The 18,367-nt window shown below is 32.7% G+C and overlaps 3 protein-coding genes across 3 annotated transcripts; 2 read left to right on the forward strand and 1 right to left on the reverse strand.

The window, feature by feature from the left end:
* Positions 1 to 438: 438 nt before the first annotated feature.
* On the reverse strand, positions 439 to 5,387 carry LOC134690660 (uncharacterized). Its single transcript, XM_063550651.1, has one exon. The coding sequence runs from the start codon at positions 4,992 to 4,994 to the stop codon at positions 1,866 to 1,868; it is 3,129 nt and encodes a 1,042-aa protein (XP_063406721.1). The 5' UTR covers positions 4,995 to 5,387; the 3' UTR covers positions 439 to 1,865.
* A 3,687-nt stretch (positions 5,388 to 9,074) lies between these two features.
* LOC134691592 (uncharacterized) lies at positions 9,075 to 12,962 on the forward strand. Its single transcript, XM_063552158.1, has 6 exons — positions 9,075 to 9,266; positions 10,223 to 10,802; positions 10,991 to 11,062; positions 11,662 to 11,793; positions 12,443 to 12,523; positions 12,887 to 12,962. The coding sequence occupies exons 2-6, from the start codon at positions 10,234 to 10,236 to the stop codon at positions 12,960 to 12,962; spliced, it is 930 nt and encodes a 309-aa protein (XP_063408228.1). The 5' UTR covers positions 9,075 to 9,266; positions 10,223 to 10,233.
* Positions 12,963 to 14,620: 1,658 nt separating this feature from the next.
* Positions 14,621 to 16,384, forward strand: LOC134691593 (uncharacterized). Its single transcript, XM_063552159.1, has 5 exons — positions 14,621 to 14,631; positions 14,663 to 14,676; positions 14,708 to 14,937; positions 15,253 to 15,336; positions 15,783 to 16,384. Exons 1-5 carry the CDS (start codon positions 14,621 to 14,623, stop codon positions 15,963 to 15,965), a joined length of 522 nt encoding a protein of 173 aa, XP_063408229.1. The 3' UTR covers positions 15,966 to 16,384.
* The last annotated feature ends 1,983 nt before the right edge of the window (positions 16,385 to 18,367 follow it).

The raw sequence follows: 18,367 nt of genomic DNA on the forward strand, positions 1-18,367 counted from the left end.
GAGCATTTGCAAGGGGATGAAAAAAAACGCAACAAAAGTTTAATAACGATGGAGACAAGAGAAGATATTGACTTCACTTATCATGGATTCATGTCTTTAGTTAAAGTATCAATTTTAGAATTCAAAATAGATATTGTACCAAGCCGTATCAATAGTGACATTATAGAAAATATATTTTGCCAGCAACGTGCACTATATCACGGGGCAAACACTAACCCAAACTATAACGAATACAGAACTGGAATAAATAGTATCATTCTTGGTCAAACAACCACTTCAAAAAAGTCTAATGTTGGTGGCACTTCTGCAAAACCATTAGCCCTTTCACTTCCTCCAAAGAGACTAAAACTAGACCATTAAAATGCAATAAATTAATTATTATGTATTTTTATATAAGTTATTAAAGACTCTTACTTTGTCAAATGGTACATGGTATGTTATGCGATTGATATGTCATCGGAAGTTTTAAATTAAGGGGCAGGAAGATATTGTAATTGAAGTAGTAAACTGTATCCTGAATATACCAGTAGCCATTTTTTTCATTTCTTATAAACATGATAAATATATACATAAATTAGGGATGGGGTGTATTTGTCAATGAGATAACTGAAAATATCCAACAAAGATAAATTATGTAGACCATTATCCTGGTACAAAACTGCCTTCAACAATGAGCGAAGCAAACAAAATCATAAGTCAGCTGTACATTAATATGAAAATAAGATGTGGTTTGAGTGTCAATGCACGTGTGTCAATGACACAATTTCATATACAAATAAGATGATGACATTGATGTGGTTTGAGTGTCAATGACAAATTTATATACCAATAAGATGTGGTTTGAGTGTCAATGAAACAATTTTATATACCAATGAGATGATGTGGTTTGAGTGTCAATGACACAATTTTATATACCAATGAGATGATGTGGTTTGAGTGTCAATGACACAATTTTATATACCAATAAGATGTGGTTTGAGTGTCAATGAAACAATTTTATATACCAATGAGATGATGTGGTTTGAGTGTCAATGACACAATTTTATATACCAATAAGATGTGGTTTGAGTGTCAATGACACAATTTTATATACAAATAAGATGTGGCCTGAGTGTCAATGAGACAACCTTCCATTCAATACACAATTAGTTGAAGTATGCTATTCAGTACCCCAAAATTACCAGTTCAAATAAGACTTCATTATTTTAAGCAGTGGATGTATACATTATTATAAGACTTCTACACTTAATTAATTACTGTGAACGGTTGGTACCTGTAACTTTCAGTGATATGAACCTTTTTTTAGTTTTATCTCAATGACCTCAAAGTGACTTTGAAATGAGGAACAGCAATCAGTATATCACAGCATGCCATTATTTCTTTGTGTTTTGAGTACACTTTATATTCCCAATTTCAAATATTCTAAAAGATTAACCTGATCACCTCCACTGTTTTTTTGTTACATGTATTTCTTTTTTATCCATCTGATGAGTTTTAAGCCTTTGTTATTTTTTTCAAGTTTCTTTTTTTATGTTGAACTGTATCAGCAGTGTCTGGTTTCTAATTGGAATTCTTTATCATTTGTGATTTCAGGGCCTTTTATAGCTGATTACAGCTTGTATGGGCTTTGATCATTGTTGAAGGCTTGTATAGTGACTTTTAGTTGTTAATTTCTTTGTCATTTGATCTGTTGTGAAGAGTGGTCTAATTGGCAATCATACCACATCTTCCTTTATTACATGTATGTATATAAATTTGACATTGCAAATCTTCTTTGCTATATGTAATCAGATCTAAAAGGGTTAAAAGTCGGTAATCAAAAAGTAATATAACAAATTCTGCAAGAACTGAATTTTATAACAAAATTATTTTTTGCATTTTGGACAATACCAGTCATCCCCTTCAAGTTCACTCCACTGACTATCACTTAAATCAAGACACTGCCTGTCATACCATTCATCACAAATGTCACATGCAATCCATTCATCGCCGTCAACATATATTCGTTGACACAAAGGACATATGGTGTCTTTCTCCCCTTGATTTTCAGTATTGCTTTTCTTTTTTTTAGTTTTTGTAACAAATTTAGATCTTTTTCGTTTCCTCTTTACCTTTGGTTTAGCTTTTATTGTCACTTCTGATTGTCCAGATGTAGAAGGCACTTGCTCATCACTGACATCAGGTACTGACTGTACAGTTGTTTGTGTAGAATCAAGTGTTTGATCAGTTGGTGGTGATTTTGTAGGTCCAGATTCATTTAAATATTCAGGAAAAGGAATTTCCAATGCAGAACTTAACACGGAACATAATTTGTCTTTTATTTTGTCATTTGTTGAATTTGAAGCTATTTGAATTGCATAGGCATGGCACAGTTTCAAGAGATCATTCTTTACAAAATTACTGAAAGCAGACTTTGAAGAATCAAATGCCAAAGATTTTAGTTTTAAATGTGAGCTTACTTTACCTTTAGAATTATCACCATAAATGCTTTTCATAGTAAGTGTTCCTGATGTGCTCACTTTGCTATCAACTTTTTTTCGCAATCGTTCAGTTTTAGTTTTCCCAAACTGGCGTAGGATTCCTTTTCGAAATTCATTGTCTGAGATTCTGCAGAATCTAAGAACAACATCAGTATATAGCTCATTCAAACACTGTTCTGAATCCTGACTATCGACCATAAAAATACTATCAACTATTTCAAAATCACAGAATAGGTTCTTCCACAGTTCAAATAGTGGTTTGCTTTCTAAGAGTTCCCCATGGGTAAAATTAAGTATTCCAGCACCATATAAATTAAACGACTGATCAGTTTGGATCGAAAATCTTTTTTTTTCCATTTCTATGGCAAATTGAAATGTTTTATCAGCAATGTTAGTCAAACCCTGGGAAAGGTTTTGCTTCCTTTGTGTTTGGTATAGGGTGTCTTTGTACTGTGATGAAAGTTCTAGTTCTGAATATCTTGCAGTTAGAGAGTCTAGCATTTTAACTTTTAAGAATAAATTTGAAGAATTATGTCGGTTACTTTTTTTGTAGATGTTGTTCAAGGCCTGTTTCATGATGTGATAGCGACATTTGGCGATGCACCTTCCAAAAATATACCTTAGTTTTCCTTTCCCAGAATCTGACATTTCGTTTGAAGATGTAATGCATTTTTCCTGTGATGTTATGGTATCTGCATGCTTTTTTAAAACAGCTGATGTTGCTTTATCAAAAATTTTGCTACACAGCTGAAAATCTAGTGAGGATGGTTCATTTTGAAAAAGTGACTTAGCAAGACCAGCATACTCAGATGAAACTGAAAACTTATAGACTTCAGTATAATATTTTGTCCATACTTTGGGCTCAATAGATGTCTCTGAAACATTGCCACAAGTCTCATCAAAAATTGCACTTATTTTTAAATACAAATTGTGGACAAATGTCTTTAATCTACTGGAGACGTTTTCAAAATTATGTTTATAATGTTCATTTATTAGCTTATCTGTTGGTGTTGCATTTAAATTTGAAAAAAGTGCTTCAATTTCCCTCAAGTCTATAAAGAGTTCTTGATCCGGTTCACATTGCTCTTCGGTTATATCATCATCTTTAGACAATAAAAAATCTATTTCTTCAATTTCGCCGTCACTAAAATCTGACAATTCGTCATCTACATCTGAATTTACATCAGGGTCCTCAGAATTCCTATCTGTATTATTAAATTTAATATTACAACATGTAAGATTCCCGGAGTTATCGAATTCATTATTGTTACTTGTATCATAAAATTTATATAAGCTGTCTTCATGCCTAAGGACTGATGACCTCTTAAATCCAATGACTCTCAATCCTTTCTTCTCTGTAGCCCTCCCTATAGCAACCCCCAGCTGACCAGGCGCAAAAATGTTCGAAGCATCAACCTCAACCCTTTGTAATGTTAGACCCTGTGCTTTGTGAATGGTGATGCTATAGGCTAGACAGATGGGTATCTGCTGTCTCGAAGCAATGACCCGATTTTCATTGCAACTAAATACCAAAAAAGTTTCAGCTTTCAAATCAGCTGTCAATATTTCCCCATTCAGACCTGTAAAATTTACAGTAACACACTTATCAGACAATGACGACACACTACCCCGTAAACCATTCACTAACTTTTTATTCAAATTCTTTAAAAGCATTACAGGACATCCAATTTTTAAATGCAGCTGTTTTGTTACTGGACTTTTTTCCAGTTTGGAAATTTGCCCTTCATCAATTGAATTATATACAGTATAATCCCCTGGCAGATCCATTAATTTTGTGGCATTAAATATATAACAATCAAAATTTCTGGCGCACAATCTGATAGGTTCGGGACCAGGAGGTAATGGGCGGCGTAGTCTATTTAACAATTGCTCGGTTTCAGTTTGGAGCTCTCCTCTGGCAATGTCATTAATGGCTTGGATGAAATCAGGCTGAGTTTGGCGTATAACTTCAGTCAGTATAAATTTATGTTGAAATAATTGTTGGAAAATTGATGACTTAAAGCAATATTCCCCAGCATCATTTTTCAAATGATCGGGGACAGGCGGCAGTTGAAAAAAGTCCCCCACTACAATGACCTGTATGCCTCCAAATAACTTATCATTTTTTAATATCTTTCTACATATACTTTCTATTTGCTCAAATATTTTCTTTGATATCATGGATATCTCATCAATTATTAGGCAATCAGTGGATAACATATTTTGCTTGTACTGTATATAATTTTCATTTTTATTAAGTTTATCTTCTAGTTCCTGATCAGAAAATCTGCCGTCCTTTATTCCGGACCACGAGTGTATAGTCTGGCCATTTACGTTCAAAGAAGCTATTCCTGTTGACGCTGTCACCGAAACATTCTTTCCTTCTTTTTTTAACTGTTTTGAAATTTCTTTAATCAAAAAGCTTTTCCCAGTCCCACTTTGGCCTAGTAAAACCATTGAATGTCCCTCATTTGCCTTGTCAAGGACTTCTTTTTGAGTTTGAGTCAAAACCATGTTGTTATTATACAATATTACTTTCACTTTCACTTTCCATTTCTAATAACCTTCTATTTTTGAATGACCCTATTATGACCTATGTACCGACCAATCACTAGCAATATTGAAATTTGCTGCTGTGAACCGGAAGTTGGTGTATTTTGGTGAAGGACTAAAAATGAACACATGAAAATTTGTTGACAAAGGAAGTTTATTTGAGGTAAGGGGTACTGTAAGGGTAAACACAATACATACCATCGGAAAGAAAAACTTTTCGCGAATAGAGTGATGTATGGAACAAGAAATTTCAGCCTGAATTGACAGAGAAATAAGGGTTTTAGGCGGAGAGGTGAAAAAAGTAGTTGGGTACCTTCTCGTAAATATACGTTGATAGTGGTTCTTCCAATGGATAGAAACAAGTGCCTGTGTTTTTGCGCCAAGCAACATAACGGAAGTTTAAGGATTTCCAAATCGTACCGGTATTTAACGACTTAAACGAGTCGTCACAAACGAAGTCGTCCTTTTACGAGGGTTGTAATGGGATTACCTCTTCTTCTTCTTCTTTCGTTAATTAATGAAGGATTTGTATATCCATCACATTAATGATGTGTCATTACATTAATGATGTATCTCAATTACAGAATCATGGCTGGACAATACAGTAACAAATGCTGAAATTCACATTGAAGGATACAACATTGTGAGACTAGACAACTCTAGAAATGGTGGAGGGGTGTGTGTGTTCATCAGGGAGGACATTGCGTTTTCGCCAAGACAAGATCTTCACGACGACAGACTTGAGGCCCTCTGGATAGACATCTTAATACCAAATACCAAGACGATTACTAGTGGGACCGATTACAGACCACAAAAAGAGGCGTCCTTTCTTATTAACTTTGAAGAAATATTAAATCAATTAAATCAATTAAATGAATTGTACATTGTTGGTGATATAAATAAATGTTTATTACATAAAAAGTCATCTTTATGTAAAAACTATATGAATATTTTACAAATGTCAAATTTGAAGCAATTGTTATCAGTCAGGGGAGTTACTTGTACAAGTGATTTTTTTTTGAAATTTGCAAAAGATGAAGGAACTAAAACCCCCGTACATTATAAGAAAAGATACAGAAGATTACTTGAATTTCCCAGAGTTTGATCCTGATGTCTTGAAGTCCACTGTTGAATCAATCATTGACTCTAAATCAGAACGAAACAAAAGTTACATAGATGCTCATTATGAACAGTTGTACTTATTTTTAGAAGTTGCAATGAGAGTTGTGGCTGAGGAACAAGAAGAAGAAGAAGAAAATCTTAGAGATTATATTGACCGAAATATCATAGAAAAAGAAATCACAGAAAGTTTTATTAAGTGTAGCATTTGTGGAACATTGAACTCAAAGAAAAAAAGGATTTGCCAAAGGTGCAACCAAAAAGAGGGAATAAAGAAAGCAAGAACAGAGGAAAAGCTGAATGACAATCAGGGAAATGAAAGACGAAAGACAAAAGAAGAATCATTTACAAAATTAGAATTTGACATAGGTATAGATGGTGAGGTTAAAATAACATCAACTAATGATGTGAAAGATAATGAAAGATATGAGCATGTTCAGTCTGGACACAAGGGAAAGAAAGAACTTATATTAAGTGATCCAGTCTTCTGCAACCCAAATTCCTTTGACACTGTTGCAAGAGTTCTTCGTCAAATTGGCCAAGAAAATGGTATATATCAGTATGGTGGAAACTCAAGACATTGGACCCATGTGTGCTGTGATGGGGTGCCTTATTTAATTTGTAAAAAGTTAAAAGAAGAAGCAGTGGTATGTATATATGAAGACCAAGAACACAGTAGATGTGGAAAAACATTTTTAAGCTTACAGTTGTACGAAAGTCATGTTCAACAGGAACATTCAGATACTGAAGAATTTAACTTTTGCCATGAGTTCAATTGGTTTTATCTACGCATTGGTGGTGGCCATTTTGAAATGAACCTAGTAAAAGGCTTCTTCGAATTGAATTGGTTACCATTTATGGAGAAGTTGTGTGAAGAAATGAGCTTTACATCAGATGCTGCTAAATTGTATGCCAAGAACTGTAAAGACCACCACAAGAGCTGGCAACTTCTGCTCACAATGCATCTATCTGTTTTACGTGAACTGGTTTTGCCATATGTACGGCATTGTTTGTTGACAAAAGAAAACTACACTGGTAAAGGTTTTTTTAAGTACGTAGATAAGTCCTACATGGAAATACCAAACCTAAGATACATTATGGATCAAGTCTGCAGATTTTCTCAGGGGATTATCAACTTTCGCATTGGAACAAGACGAAACAATGCAGCATTAATGGCCAGTGCCAAATACATGACAAAAGAGATATTCCATGCCAGAAACCACCCAAAGTATCAGCAAATTGAAATGTACGATCACATACAGTACTTAATAATGCCTGATGAAGTTAAACAGCAAAGTGATAGATTTGCATCAATCACAACTTCTGGTCACAACTCCACTGGTGAAGATTTAGACTTTGTGTTAGAGGAGAAAAACAAACAACTTAAGCAATGGATTAGTAAAGGAGTGCCAACAGATGCTGTTTGGCAAAAAATTTGCCGAAATAATACTGTACTACAGACTTTAAAAGTCAACCTATATTCACTGTTAGGTATTTTGCCAGCAGATGCATCTCTAAGAGGTCTTGACATAGATCCAGCAATAGATGCCTTTAGATTGATTCTTAGGGAGAAAAACTACCTTTGGGAACCAAAAGATGAACATTTTTCCATAGATGGACATATTTTGGATTTTGACTTGGTTAATTTAATTGAAAGAGCATCAGCAAAAAGAGTGTACCTTTTGAAGACACAGTACTTGAATGACGACATAGATATTCCTAATATGAGCTACCCAATTCCAGTTACCCCTCAAGAGAGAGACAAATTTGAAGACATTAACAATCAAACGAAAGCCCAAATTGCAAAAGAGATAAGTTATTGTATGGAAATGTTACCAGAAGGCGAAATACATGATTACTATGAAGTATGCTTCAAGAAAGTTAAAGCTGGGAAAAAGACTGAGTATTTGTCCTTTTTAGCTGAGCTAAGAGATGTCATAAGAAGTGGTCTTGCTGAAGAAGCTGATGAGGTACATCATCATAATATTTGAATGCATGCGATGCACGACTTATTACTCCTGTTATGTTGTGTGTAGATTGATATTAATTATCTCTTGTCTGCATGAATATATGCTTGTGAAAGATAATACTTAGTGAACATAAAAAATGGGGAATGGGATACATTTGATACTCCTGATTGCATAGATTGTTATAAAGTGGCATAACTTTATGCCATATAACAGTAACAGTCATCATGCAACCCATATTCAACTTGATCTGTTTTCTGTACTTCATGTGGTAAAAAGCATTGTTGTTAGTTTCCTATAATTAGAGGTATAACCCTTGAAATTCCCTGTAGGAACTTCCTTTACATCAAAAACTATGCAGTACCATTTTATTTAAAGGTTAAAACAGTGCTGTCCTGCATATTTTCAGTATTAAAATAGCCCAACTTCTGGGAGTTTAAACTTTACTTTAATTCTGTACTACCCCTCCTTTCACTTTTGGTGACCATCAGAATTAAAAATTCCCTATGAAAATGTGTATATATACATACTGGTTACATTCCCAAAATATTTCTCAATGAGATAAAACCTAAAGATCATAACTGGGAACCAGTATTGTAAACGAAACAAAATATCTATTAAATCATTTTATATGTCTCCCCAAAAGAGGCATGGTTTGTGAAACAGGTGTATTACTTTTGATGGATTGAAAAGTTTATACATTGTACATGTTGTACATGTCATGAATATTTGATTTTTTGGGGAAAAGTCTGCACTAAATCCTTTAGAAAGTTTGTAATTTGTTGATCATTAGAATACATGGTGTTCCTGTACCCATGAAATTTGGTATTCAATGAAAAAAATTAACATGATTATTGTTATTAAATATGCAAGCATGTACTCCCCCTATTTTATGTTTTGTTTGTGTCTTGTGTGAACTCATTAAAATACTATAAAAAATACAAAATAAATGCATGACTGATATTATGCATGTTTCTTTTTTTAATAGCTAAGGCATGGATGAGATTGTCCTTCCAGCACTAATGGTCATATTTCCAATATTGGCAGTTGTATTGTCAGTAATATTAACACTTATTGTCCGCCATACCATTGTCAAGTTAAAAAATGTGGACAGACTCAGAGTACGGGTTTTAGACATTTCTATTAGGTATGTCTTCTGTAAAATGTATAATGAATATATATATATATATACATTTGAAAAAAGGATTGCCCCACTTAAACTTTTTTTCAGTGTACATTTCTTATTCCATACTTTGGACTTAAATAAATAAAATGTTTGTTTTTTTTCTAAATGGAAAATAATGTTCATGATGTTAGTTTGGTGTTTTTTTCTAAGATCCAAGATTTTATTAATAATCAAATTCATAAAAATCAAAATTACATTTGATTTAAATAATGCAATTGGATATTTGTATTTATCAAACTTTAATTTAAAATGAGGTAGAAATTCAAAAAAGCCTTGCTTGTAAATATATTGATATTCATTATCATTTAAGCATGTAAATTTAATACAAGTGTTGCAGTTCTTTTCAGGATGTGCATTTGGTTTTATTACTTCTATTTCATTTTGTTTTTTGGAATAAAAGGTACTACACAGTTCTTGTATTTTTGCAGCCTTTACAATAAGTGAATTTATATCAACTGCAATCTGGTTTATTAATTTATACTTTTTGCATGTTTAAACGTGTTCAGAAACATGGGCAAATTCACAAAATAATAAAACGTGAGACATATCTCTGTTCAGTTCATATACAATTAGAAGAGTACAGCAAATGCAAGAGAGAGGTGAATGACATCAAAGGGACATCCAAACTCATAAGTGAAAAATAAACTTACAATACCATGGCAAAAAATGAAGAAAAAAAAAGACAAACAACAGTAAACAATGGTATATAAAATTCAAAACAGACATGCAACTTAAAAATTAGCAACTTAAAACAGAAATACACTGTTTGTCAAAAAGATAATGTTTATGTACAATGTTTTCATGATGTATAAAACATGTTAAATCCCCGAGGGTAGAAACAATTAAAATAATCATGCAAAAAATAGTAGGTTACAAAGTCATCATTAAAATAGTTAAAATGTTTGGGTAAATTTCAGGACACACAACAATGATAGAAGGAGAAGGAGACCATAACTGCAGCTCTGGGAACGAGGCAGAGATGTTTGGTGAAATGCTGATGAGACATAAATTAGAGGCTATGGCTTATAAAAAGCCCAAACCTGGGACCTTTTGTAAATATCAGACTGAAGACAGACTGATAAAAACTGAAAGAATGAAAAAGACAAGACTCATAAAAGAGCTGACAAGAATTGGGGGAAAATTAAAAACTCACAATAAAGAACCAGTTGAGTGTCTATTCATCATAAAAAACAAATCAACTAACCGTTTTAAATATGTGGGTTTTGGAGACGTTTGTGAAAAATTTGAGAGTGGCTTGCCTATTACTAAACACATTTCCAAGTGCAGAAAATATACCTTTCCAGAGCAGGGATATTTTCCGAATACAGAAGAAGTCAACAAAGACATTGAACAGTTGACACCGAACAAGTACTCATTTGGGTTTATTGATACAGGAAATCAACAATCAACATCGAGCAACATGACTCTCTGTGAATTGCAAAAGAAACGAATAAATTCAATGGAAATTAATGATTTAGAAACCATCAACATTAAAAGGTGAGTCCTTTCACAAGTATTGGATGTGTAAATTTATACAAAGTATATGAATAATATGTAACGCCCATATTCTTTTTTGAACGGAAGCTTGAATTTCATTAATATTCTAGAACCAGTGTGTAAATGTTTGATATTATCTACCTTGGTATGAAGTGTGATATGCTAATGTTATTTTGTAATATTTACAGAAAGAGGGAACTGTTCAGCCAGAAGGCTAGAGGGAAAGGAGCGAGGGGAGGAGGGAGACAACAGTTTAGAGAGTAAGTTCCTGGGACCTCTTTATCATAAAGAAAATTGATAATATTAATTATAAAAAAGAAGATGTGGTATGATTGCAAATGAGACAATTGTCCACAAGAGAGCAAAATGACAGACATTAACAACTCTATGTCACTGTACCTACCGTCTTCAACAATTAGCAAAGTCTATACCACATAGTCAGCTTTAAAAGTCCCTGATATGACAATGTAAAACAATTCAAATGAGAAAACTAAGGGCCCTATTTATATTAAAAAAAGGAACGAAAAACAAATATGTAACACACAAAGAGACGACAACCACTGAATTACAGGCTTAAGTTTATTTGATACTTGTGGTAAAACCTTCATGTTACAGACTTTCAACAAAATATCAATGATAAGTTGAACAAACGAGACATTTCAGGTGTGCACTCCTGATATATAAACTGTGACATTTTTTAGATAAACTTATTTACTTTTTAATATGTGAAGCAACAAGTTGCTCATAGACCTTGCATTTGATTAGGAGTGTATTGGGTTCAAATGCCAGGCAGATGTTGAAGTGTTACACTATGATTCTTTAGCATGTTTAACCATTTACTGCAATATCCTTTTTTCAGAATATCAAGTGATTCTGAGAGTCAATCAGATGGTGCCGTGAACAAAAGGTTAAAAAAGGCTAATCGGGGAAGAGGAAGAGGAAGAGGCGCACCCAAAGGAAAGGGAAGAGGAAAGACATCCCAAAGAAGAACGTAAGTTGAGTCATCATCATACACAAGTTCTAAAAAAAAATAGAGTTTGTGTCAAATGTTCGGACTCCTTGGTGATGTTCCATACAATACAATGTAAAACACTTTGCCCCATAACACCTCATTTATTTTTTTCATACAAGACTTAATAGCTCATGAAAGGTCATTTACCTAAATTTTAAAAGATTCTTGATTTTATTTCTTTTGTTTTGAGACCCAAATAATACCAATGCAATGATAAGGTAAAAGTCTGAGTTAGCCTTTTCCCGCCATATTTTGAATCTCAAATATTTTGGCAAGGAGGTCCATGACCTATCAATATTTTTAGTTTATCTTTATCCTAAATTGATGCTCTAACAGCTAATAGTATCAATTTTAATTTCTTAATTTGTACCTAACCTCACCAAGTTCATCCTTTAGTGTAGATTAGGTATCATTTTAATTGATTGCTTCCTGTACATAGCAACACCTTTTGCTTAGATTCCCTGTTTACCTTTAGAAATTTCAATTGGTATTTGCTGAAAAAGGAAAAAGGTCTCAAATATGTATTTGAAAAATATTTTTTGGTCAATAGTGCTTTCACAAAGACTGATCACAACCTCTGGTAGCAACCGATGTATCCAATACTTATTGTTGAAAACTTCTCTTTCAGAACTGAAGCTAATGCACCTGAACAACAGGAAGAAAAGGACCTAAGTGATGAAATACCAATTATCATCCATGAGCGCAAAAGGTATATATAAAAGTGATTTTAAGAGCTGTTGAGTAAGTTGTAAAACAAAAAGGGGGGGTTCACATGTTGTGCATTATCTCGGAAACCTTGTTGCATTTAATTTTACACACTTTTAAGTTATATTAATCTGATCAACTGTATACTATTTCTTGATGATTCTCGATTTTATTTTAGAGTTATTGTTTTTCTGGGGGGGGGGGGGAAAGGAGATTTGTTTTCACATGTCGTGCTGTATCTCATAAACTATTTATGATAATTGCATAAAAGATCTTACAGTGACTCAGTCTGTGCCGCAAACATATATATATATATTGTTTTTAACATATTTTAACATTGCCCATACTTGTTTTTATTTACTAAAAGGAACAATGTACCCAAGGCAGGAACCAGCAATGACCATGATGACAGTTTAAATGTACATTCTTCATTTTCAAGTTGAATTCTAACATGTTTATATTGAGTTGTTAAATTAACCTTCCCAACACTGGCAACTGATACTTACTTGCATGTTATTTTTTAATTAAACATTGTGAACAATATTCTCCCCATTATTTAAAAAAAAATGACAGCACAAACTTCAATATAAAACATTGTACTATTAAAATGGTCAAATATCACCATGGCACCCTGGGGAGAATGCTACATTGCTTATTTGTAACTTAAAAAAAAATCAGCTATGTCATTCCTTGTGAAACTATAAAAAAACTAGTTTTTTTTCTGTGTAGATTTTTTTTTATCTAAATTTAATGTTTATTTTGAAAAATGAACTGTTTCCATCGATTGCAAGATAAAACATTTCATTTCATCATGCCTTGTAAATTTAAACAGAGGGTTGCATTCGACTTAATTAAAGCATGAAGCCTCACCATTTCTTAAAAGAAAACCATTGTTCTGTATTGTTCAAAGCATGAATAATTTACTTTATATACTTACTCCTGTTAACTTGCATGGATTTGTTACTACTAACAACATGAACAAAGCATGAAACAATTTTAAGTTACCTTCATTAGGTACAACCACATTTACCATAATATTTACTACTCAGGGATACTTTGAGTATTCAAAATATTAAAATACAATTGATTTATTTTGTTGACAAGGTAATCCTGAAAAAATATTTTCAAATGCAAATTTAGTGTTCTGAAATTTTGCAAAAACCATCACCAAAGTATATATCTTAAAGCTGTAATTTTTTTTTATCTTGATGATTAGTTTGAATGTGGCCAGGTCAAACCAAAGGGTTTTAAATTGATATTTGCTATTTTTAAACTATTTACACATCATTTAGAATTAAGAGCAAAGACTAGTAGTCTTAAGGTCATAATTATGTGCATGATTAATGTAAAATATCTTCCTTTGGCCTGTTACCTTTCAGCTGCCTATTTACAAATATCATCTCAGCATGTGTCAAGTGATAAGCAAGGTTAATATGATCATATTTACATGTTATTTGCAACTGAACAGCTTATCATCATCATCATCATCATCATCATCATCATCATCATTTCTAATGTAGCTTAATATTCAAATTGAGGCTGATGAAGATTGTTTACTTAGTGAATTGATGTTAGTCTTTGTTTTTTTTCAGATAAGTAATACCACCTTGAACGATTTGTTTCCAATTGATGGTGCCTCGGAAATTGAAATGGAAGATGGTACCACAATTAGTTTCCGGGAATTAGGGGATGTTTTTGAACAGCACATGGTAAGTGTTTCATTTCTTTTATTGGTGAACATTGATTTGTATTTATTGATTTTTCTGTCATATCTACCTTTTTTTTTTTAAGACATTGGGTTCTGAACTGTTTAAAGAATTTTGTCAAGCAACAAAATTGCATAGATGATGACTTTAAGGGAAAAGAGATACATATCAATGACCGCTTGCTACCACTTTATTCATGATCAGATAAGAAACTGTAACTAGTGATAATATTAGATTTATAAATTTGCCCTTTTAGGATGACTCAGAAGAAGTGCAGGCCCCTGAAGTCAAGGCCCCGGAAGTCCAGGCCCCTGAAATCCAGGCCTCTGAAGTACAGGCCCCTGAAGTCGATGCTACCAAAGTCCAGGCCCCTGAAGTACAGGCCCCTGAAGTAGATGCTACCAAAGTCCAGGCCCCTGAAGTACAGGCCCCTGAAGTCGATGCTACCAAAGTCCAGGCCCCTGAAGTACAGGCCCCTGAAGTACAGGCCCCTGAAATCCAGGCCTCTGCAGTCCAGGCCCCTGAAGTACAGGCCCCTGAAGTCCAGGCTACCGAAGTACAGGCCCCTGAAGTCCAGGCCTCTGAAGTCCAGGCCCCTGAAGTCCAGGCTAGTGAAGTCCTGGCCCCAGAAGTCCAGGCTACTCAAGTCAAGTCCACGGATGAAAGTCAACCCATACCAGCTGCACAACTGCACACAACATGTACAAGAAATGTAAGAGACCTGTTGTATGAATAGATATAAATTTTGGTTATTCATGTAACTATGTGGTCATGATACATGCAATATCTTTTTTATTCAAAGTTTCACTTTGGTTTTCTTCTTCTTGTAGAGTAGTATTGTCCTGGTTTGTCAAATAGTGTTCATCTATGATACACTTTATTGGATAACTATATCTGTAGCAAGATTTTAATTTTTGAGATTGAAAATTATATGAAGTTATACATATTATCATTGATTGTAATTGCATATGAAACTAAGACATCATAAATTAAACTGTTTTAAATATTACGTGATCATTTTTTAAAGGTGCCAAAGGAAAATGATTTTGTGAGAGTGAAGTTTGTTGTTAAAGCCAGAGGGAGTACAAAAGAACAATATTTTATTGGACAGGTATGTTAAATTTAGTTTTTTAAAGGAATGCCTTTAAATGCCACACACATATCACGTAAAGTGTGTATGCCATGTAATACAACACAAGTCGTAATTCAAAGGGTTTGAAAATCTAAGAGATGTCCTTTTTATTTTGGAAAATAACCAAACACAGTGGTGGATCCAGCCATTTTAAATAGGGAGGTTCCCAACCTAGAGTAAAAGGGGGGGGGGGTCCAATCTGTTTATCATTTGTAATTGTCTTGAAGTAACTGCAAGTACTCTGATTCTTGGTATTTTATAGCTTAATATAAGGTATGGGTTTTCTCAATGTTGAATGTTGTATGGTTGCCTATAATTACTTACATCTACTACATTTGAACTTTGTTGGATAGTTTGTTTAATTGATCAATAGATTGTTAAACAAACAAAGTTTATATAAATATTTATATATCCATTTATTTCAGGTTGTTGAACTTATTGATGGGGAACCTGTGGTATCTTTTTTAAAAGATACCAAGGATAGTCAACTAAAGCAGTGGCCTGACAAAACAGATTTGGCTTTGGTGGATCCTTCAATGATCACAGATATTCTACAAGAGCCAGAAACTGTTTTAACTGGCAGAAGACTACTGTTGAAATTTAATTAATATTTTTATGTTGAAGGCATAGTTTTACTATGAAAGTACTTTTATTTGTGAGAAACCAATTTTCATGGTTTTCATGGGTGACATTATCCATGAATTTAAGTGACATGTAAATGGCCTAATAAACACCTTTGATGGTCTTTAATCAGTCTCTATTTCGAGTTCATTAGTACGTATGATCACTTTGATTTACAATTTACATTGGTCAATTTATACTTTGAAGCTTCCTTTCATCTAGACAATTTCTAACGTTTGTTTCTAATAACTTCAATATTTTGATTTTTTCTTTTTTTTGGAAAACTAAAATCTACAATTTTAAAACCCACGAACATGTAAATGTTGCTCAAATCACGAAAATTGAAACCCACAAATTAAAGTACTTTCACAGTAACTAAATTGATTTTGTGTGTCCTATAGATTTCCTTATGTACAATGAGAACTTTTGATGTGTAATTACAAAATGTAATTGTTTGAAATGCATACATGCAATAAGTAGTGAGAAATCCATCAGTATTGAGTTCTATTAATCACTTAACACAGTGATTCTATTGTCACTGTTTTAAGTGATTCTTTTTTTTTTGTAATGGAGTATTATGCTTGTTTTTCATTTTATGGGAACAAAAGTTTGTTTTTTCTGGCAATTTAAACTTCATTTAAAGTATGTATCTGTAAACGTTCCTTATGTGCAATGAGTATTTTTTTAATTTTAGATGTGTTTTTATTTTTAGTGCTTGTTTGACATGAAATGAAATAAGGAATGCGAAAGCCAAAGCTATCAGTATTGGTCTCTTTTAATCACTTAAGACAGTAATTCTATTGTCACTGTTTTAAGTGATTCTTTTTTTTTATATATATATATATATATATAAGGAGTATAATGCTTGTTTTTCATTTTATGGGAACAAAAGTTTGTTTTTTCTATAAATTTTTTGGATGTGTAGTTTTGTTTTTTTAGATATGTTAGTATTTTCAGTGCTTGTTTGACATGAAATGCAATAAGTGGCGAGAAAGCCATCAGTATTGGTCTCTAATAATCACTTAAGGCAGTGATCTATTGTCACTGTTTTAAGTGATTTTTTTGTGATATAAGGAGTATTATGGTTGTTTTTCATTTTATGGGTACAAAAGTTTGTTTTTTCTTCTAATTTTTTTGGATGCATTAAATTTGTTTCTATTATTGTTCCTTGTTTGTCATTTTATAGGTACAAAAGTTTGTTTTTCTATAAAAAAAAATTGGATGCACTAATTTTCTTCTTAAACATGTTGATGGCAATTTAAACTTCATTTAAAGTTTGGTTCTGTTATTGTTCCTTATGTGCAATGTGTAGTTTAGTTTTTTAGATATGTATTTTAGTATTTTTAGTGCTTGTTTGACATGAAATGCAATAAGTAGTGAGAAAGCCATCAGTATTGAGTTCTATTAATCACTTAAGGCAGTGATCTATTGTCACTGTTTTAGGTGATTTTTTTGTGATATAAGGAGTATTATGCTTGTTTGTCATTTTATGGGTACAAAAGTTTGTTTTTCTATGAATTTCTTGGAGGCATTAATTTTCTTCTTAAACATGTTGAAGGCTGTTTAAAATTTCATTTAAAGTTTGTATCGGTTATTGTTCCTTATGTGTGATGTGTAGTTTAGTTTTTTAGATATGTATTTTAGTATTTTTAGTGCTTGTTTGACATGAAATGCAATAAGTAGTGAGAAAGCCATCAGTATTGGTCTCTAATAATCACTTAAGGCAGTGATTCTATCGTCACTGTTTTAAGTGATTTTTTTGTGATATAAGGAGTATTATGCTTGTTTGTCATTTTATGGGTACAAAAGTTTGTTTTTCTATAAAAAAAATTTTGGATGCACTAATTTTCTTCTTAAACATGTTGATGGCAATTTAATCTTCATTTAAAGTTTGTTTCTGTTATTGTTCCTTATGTGCGATGTGTAGTTTAGTTTTTTAGATATGTATTTTAGTATTTTTAGTGCTTGTTTGACATGAAATGCAAGAAGTAGTGAGAAAGCCATCAGTATTGAGTTCTATTAATCACTTAAGGCAGTGATCTATTGTCACTGTTTTAGGTGATTTTTTTGTGATATAAGGAGTATTATGCTTGTTTGTCATTTTATGGGTACAAAAGTTTGTTTTTCTATGAATTTCTTGGAGGCATTAATTTTCTTCTTAAACATGTTGAAGGCTGTTTAAAATTTCATTTAAAGTTTGTATCGGTTATTGTTCCTTATGTGTGATGTGTAGTTTAGTTTTTTAGATATGTATTTTAGTATTTTTAGTGCTTGTTTGACATGAAATGCAATAAGTAGTGAGAAAGCCATCAGTATTGGTCTCTAATAATCACTTAAGGCAGTGATTCTATCGTCACTGTTTTAAGTGATTTTTTTGTGATATAAGGAG

This window comes from Mytilus trossulus, chromosome 11 (genome assembly GCF_036588685.1).
Source record: "Mytilus trossulus isolate FHL-02 chromosome 11, PNRI_Mtr1.1.1.hap1, whole genome shotgun sequence".
Taxonomy (NCBI): Eukaryota; Metazoa; Mollusca; class Bivalvia; order Mytilida; family Mytilidae; genus Mytilus; species Mytilus trossulus.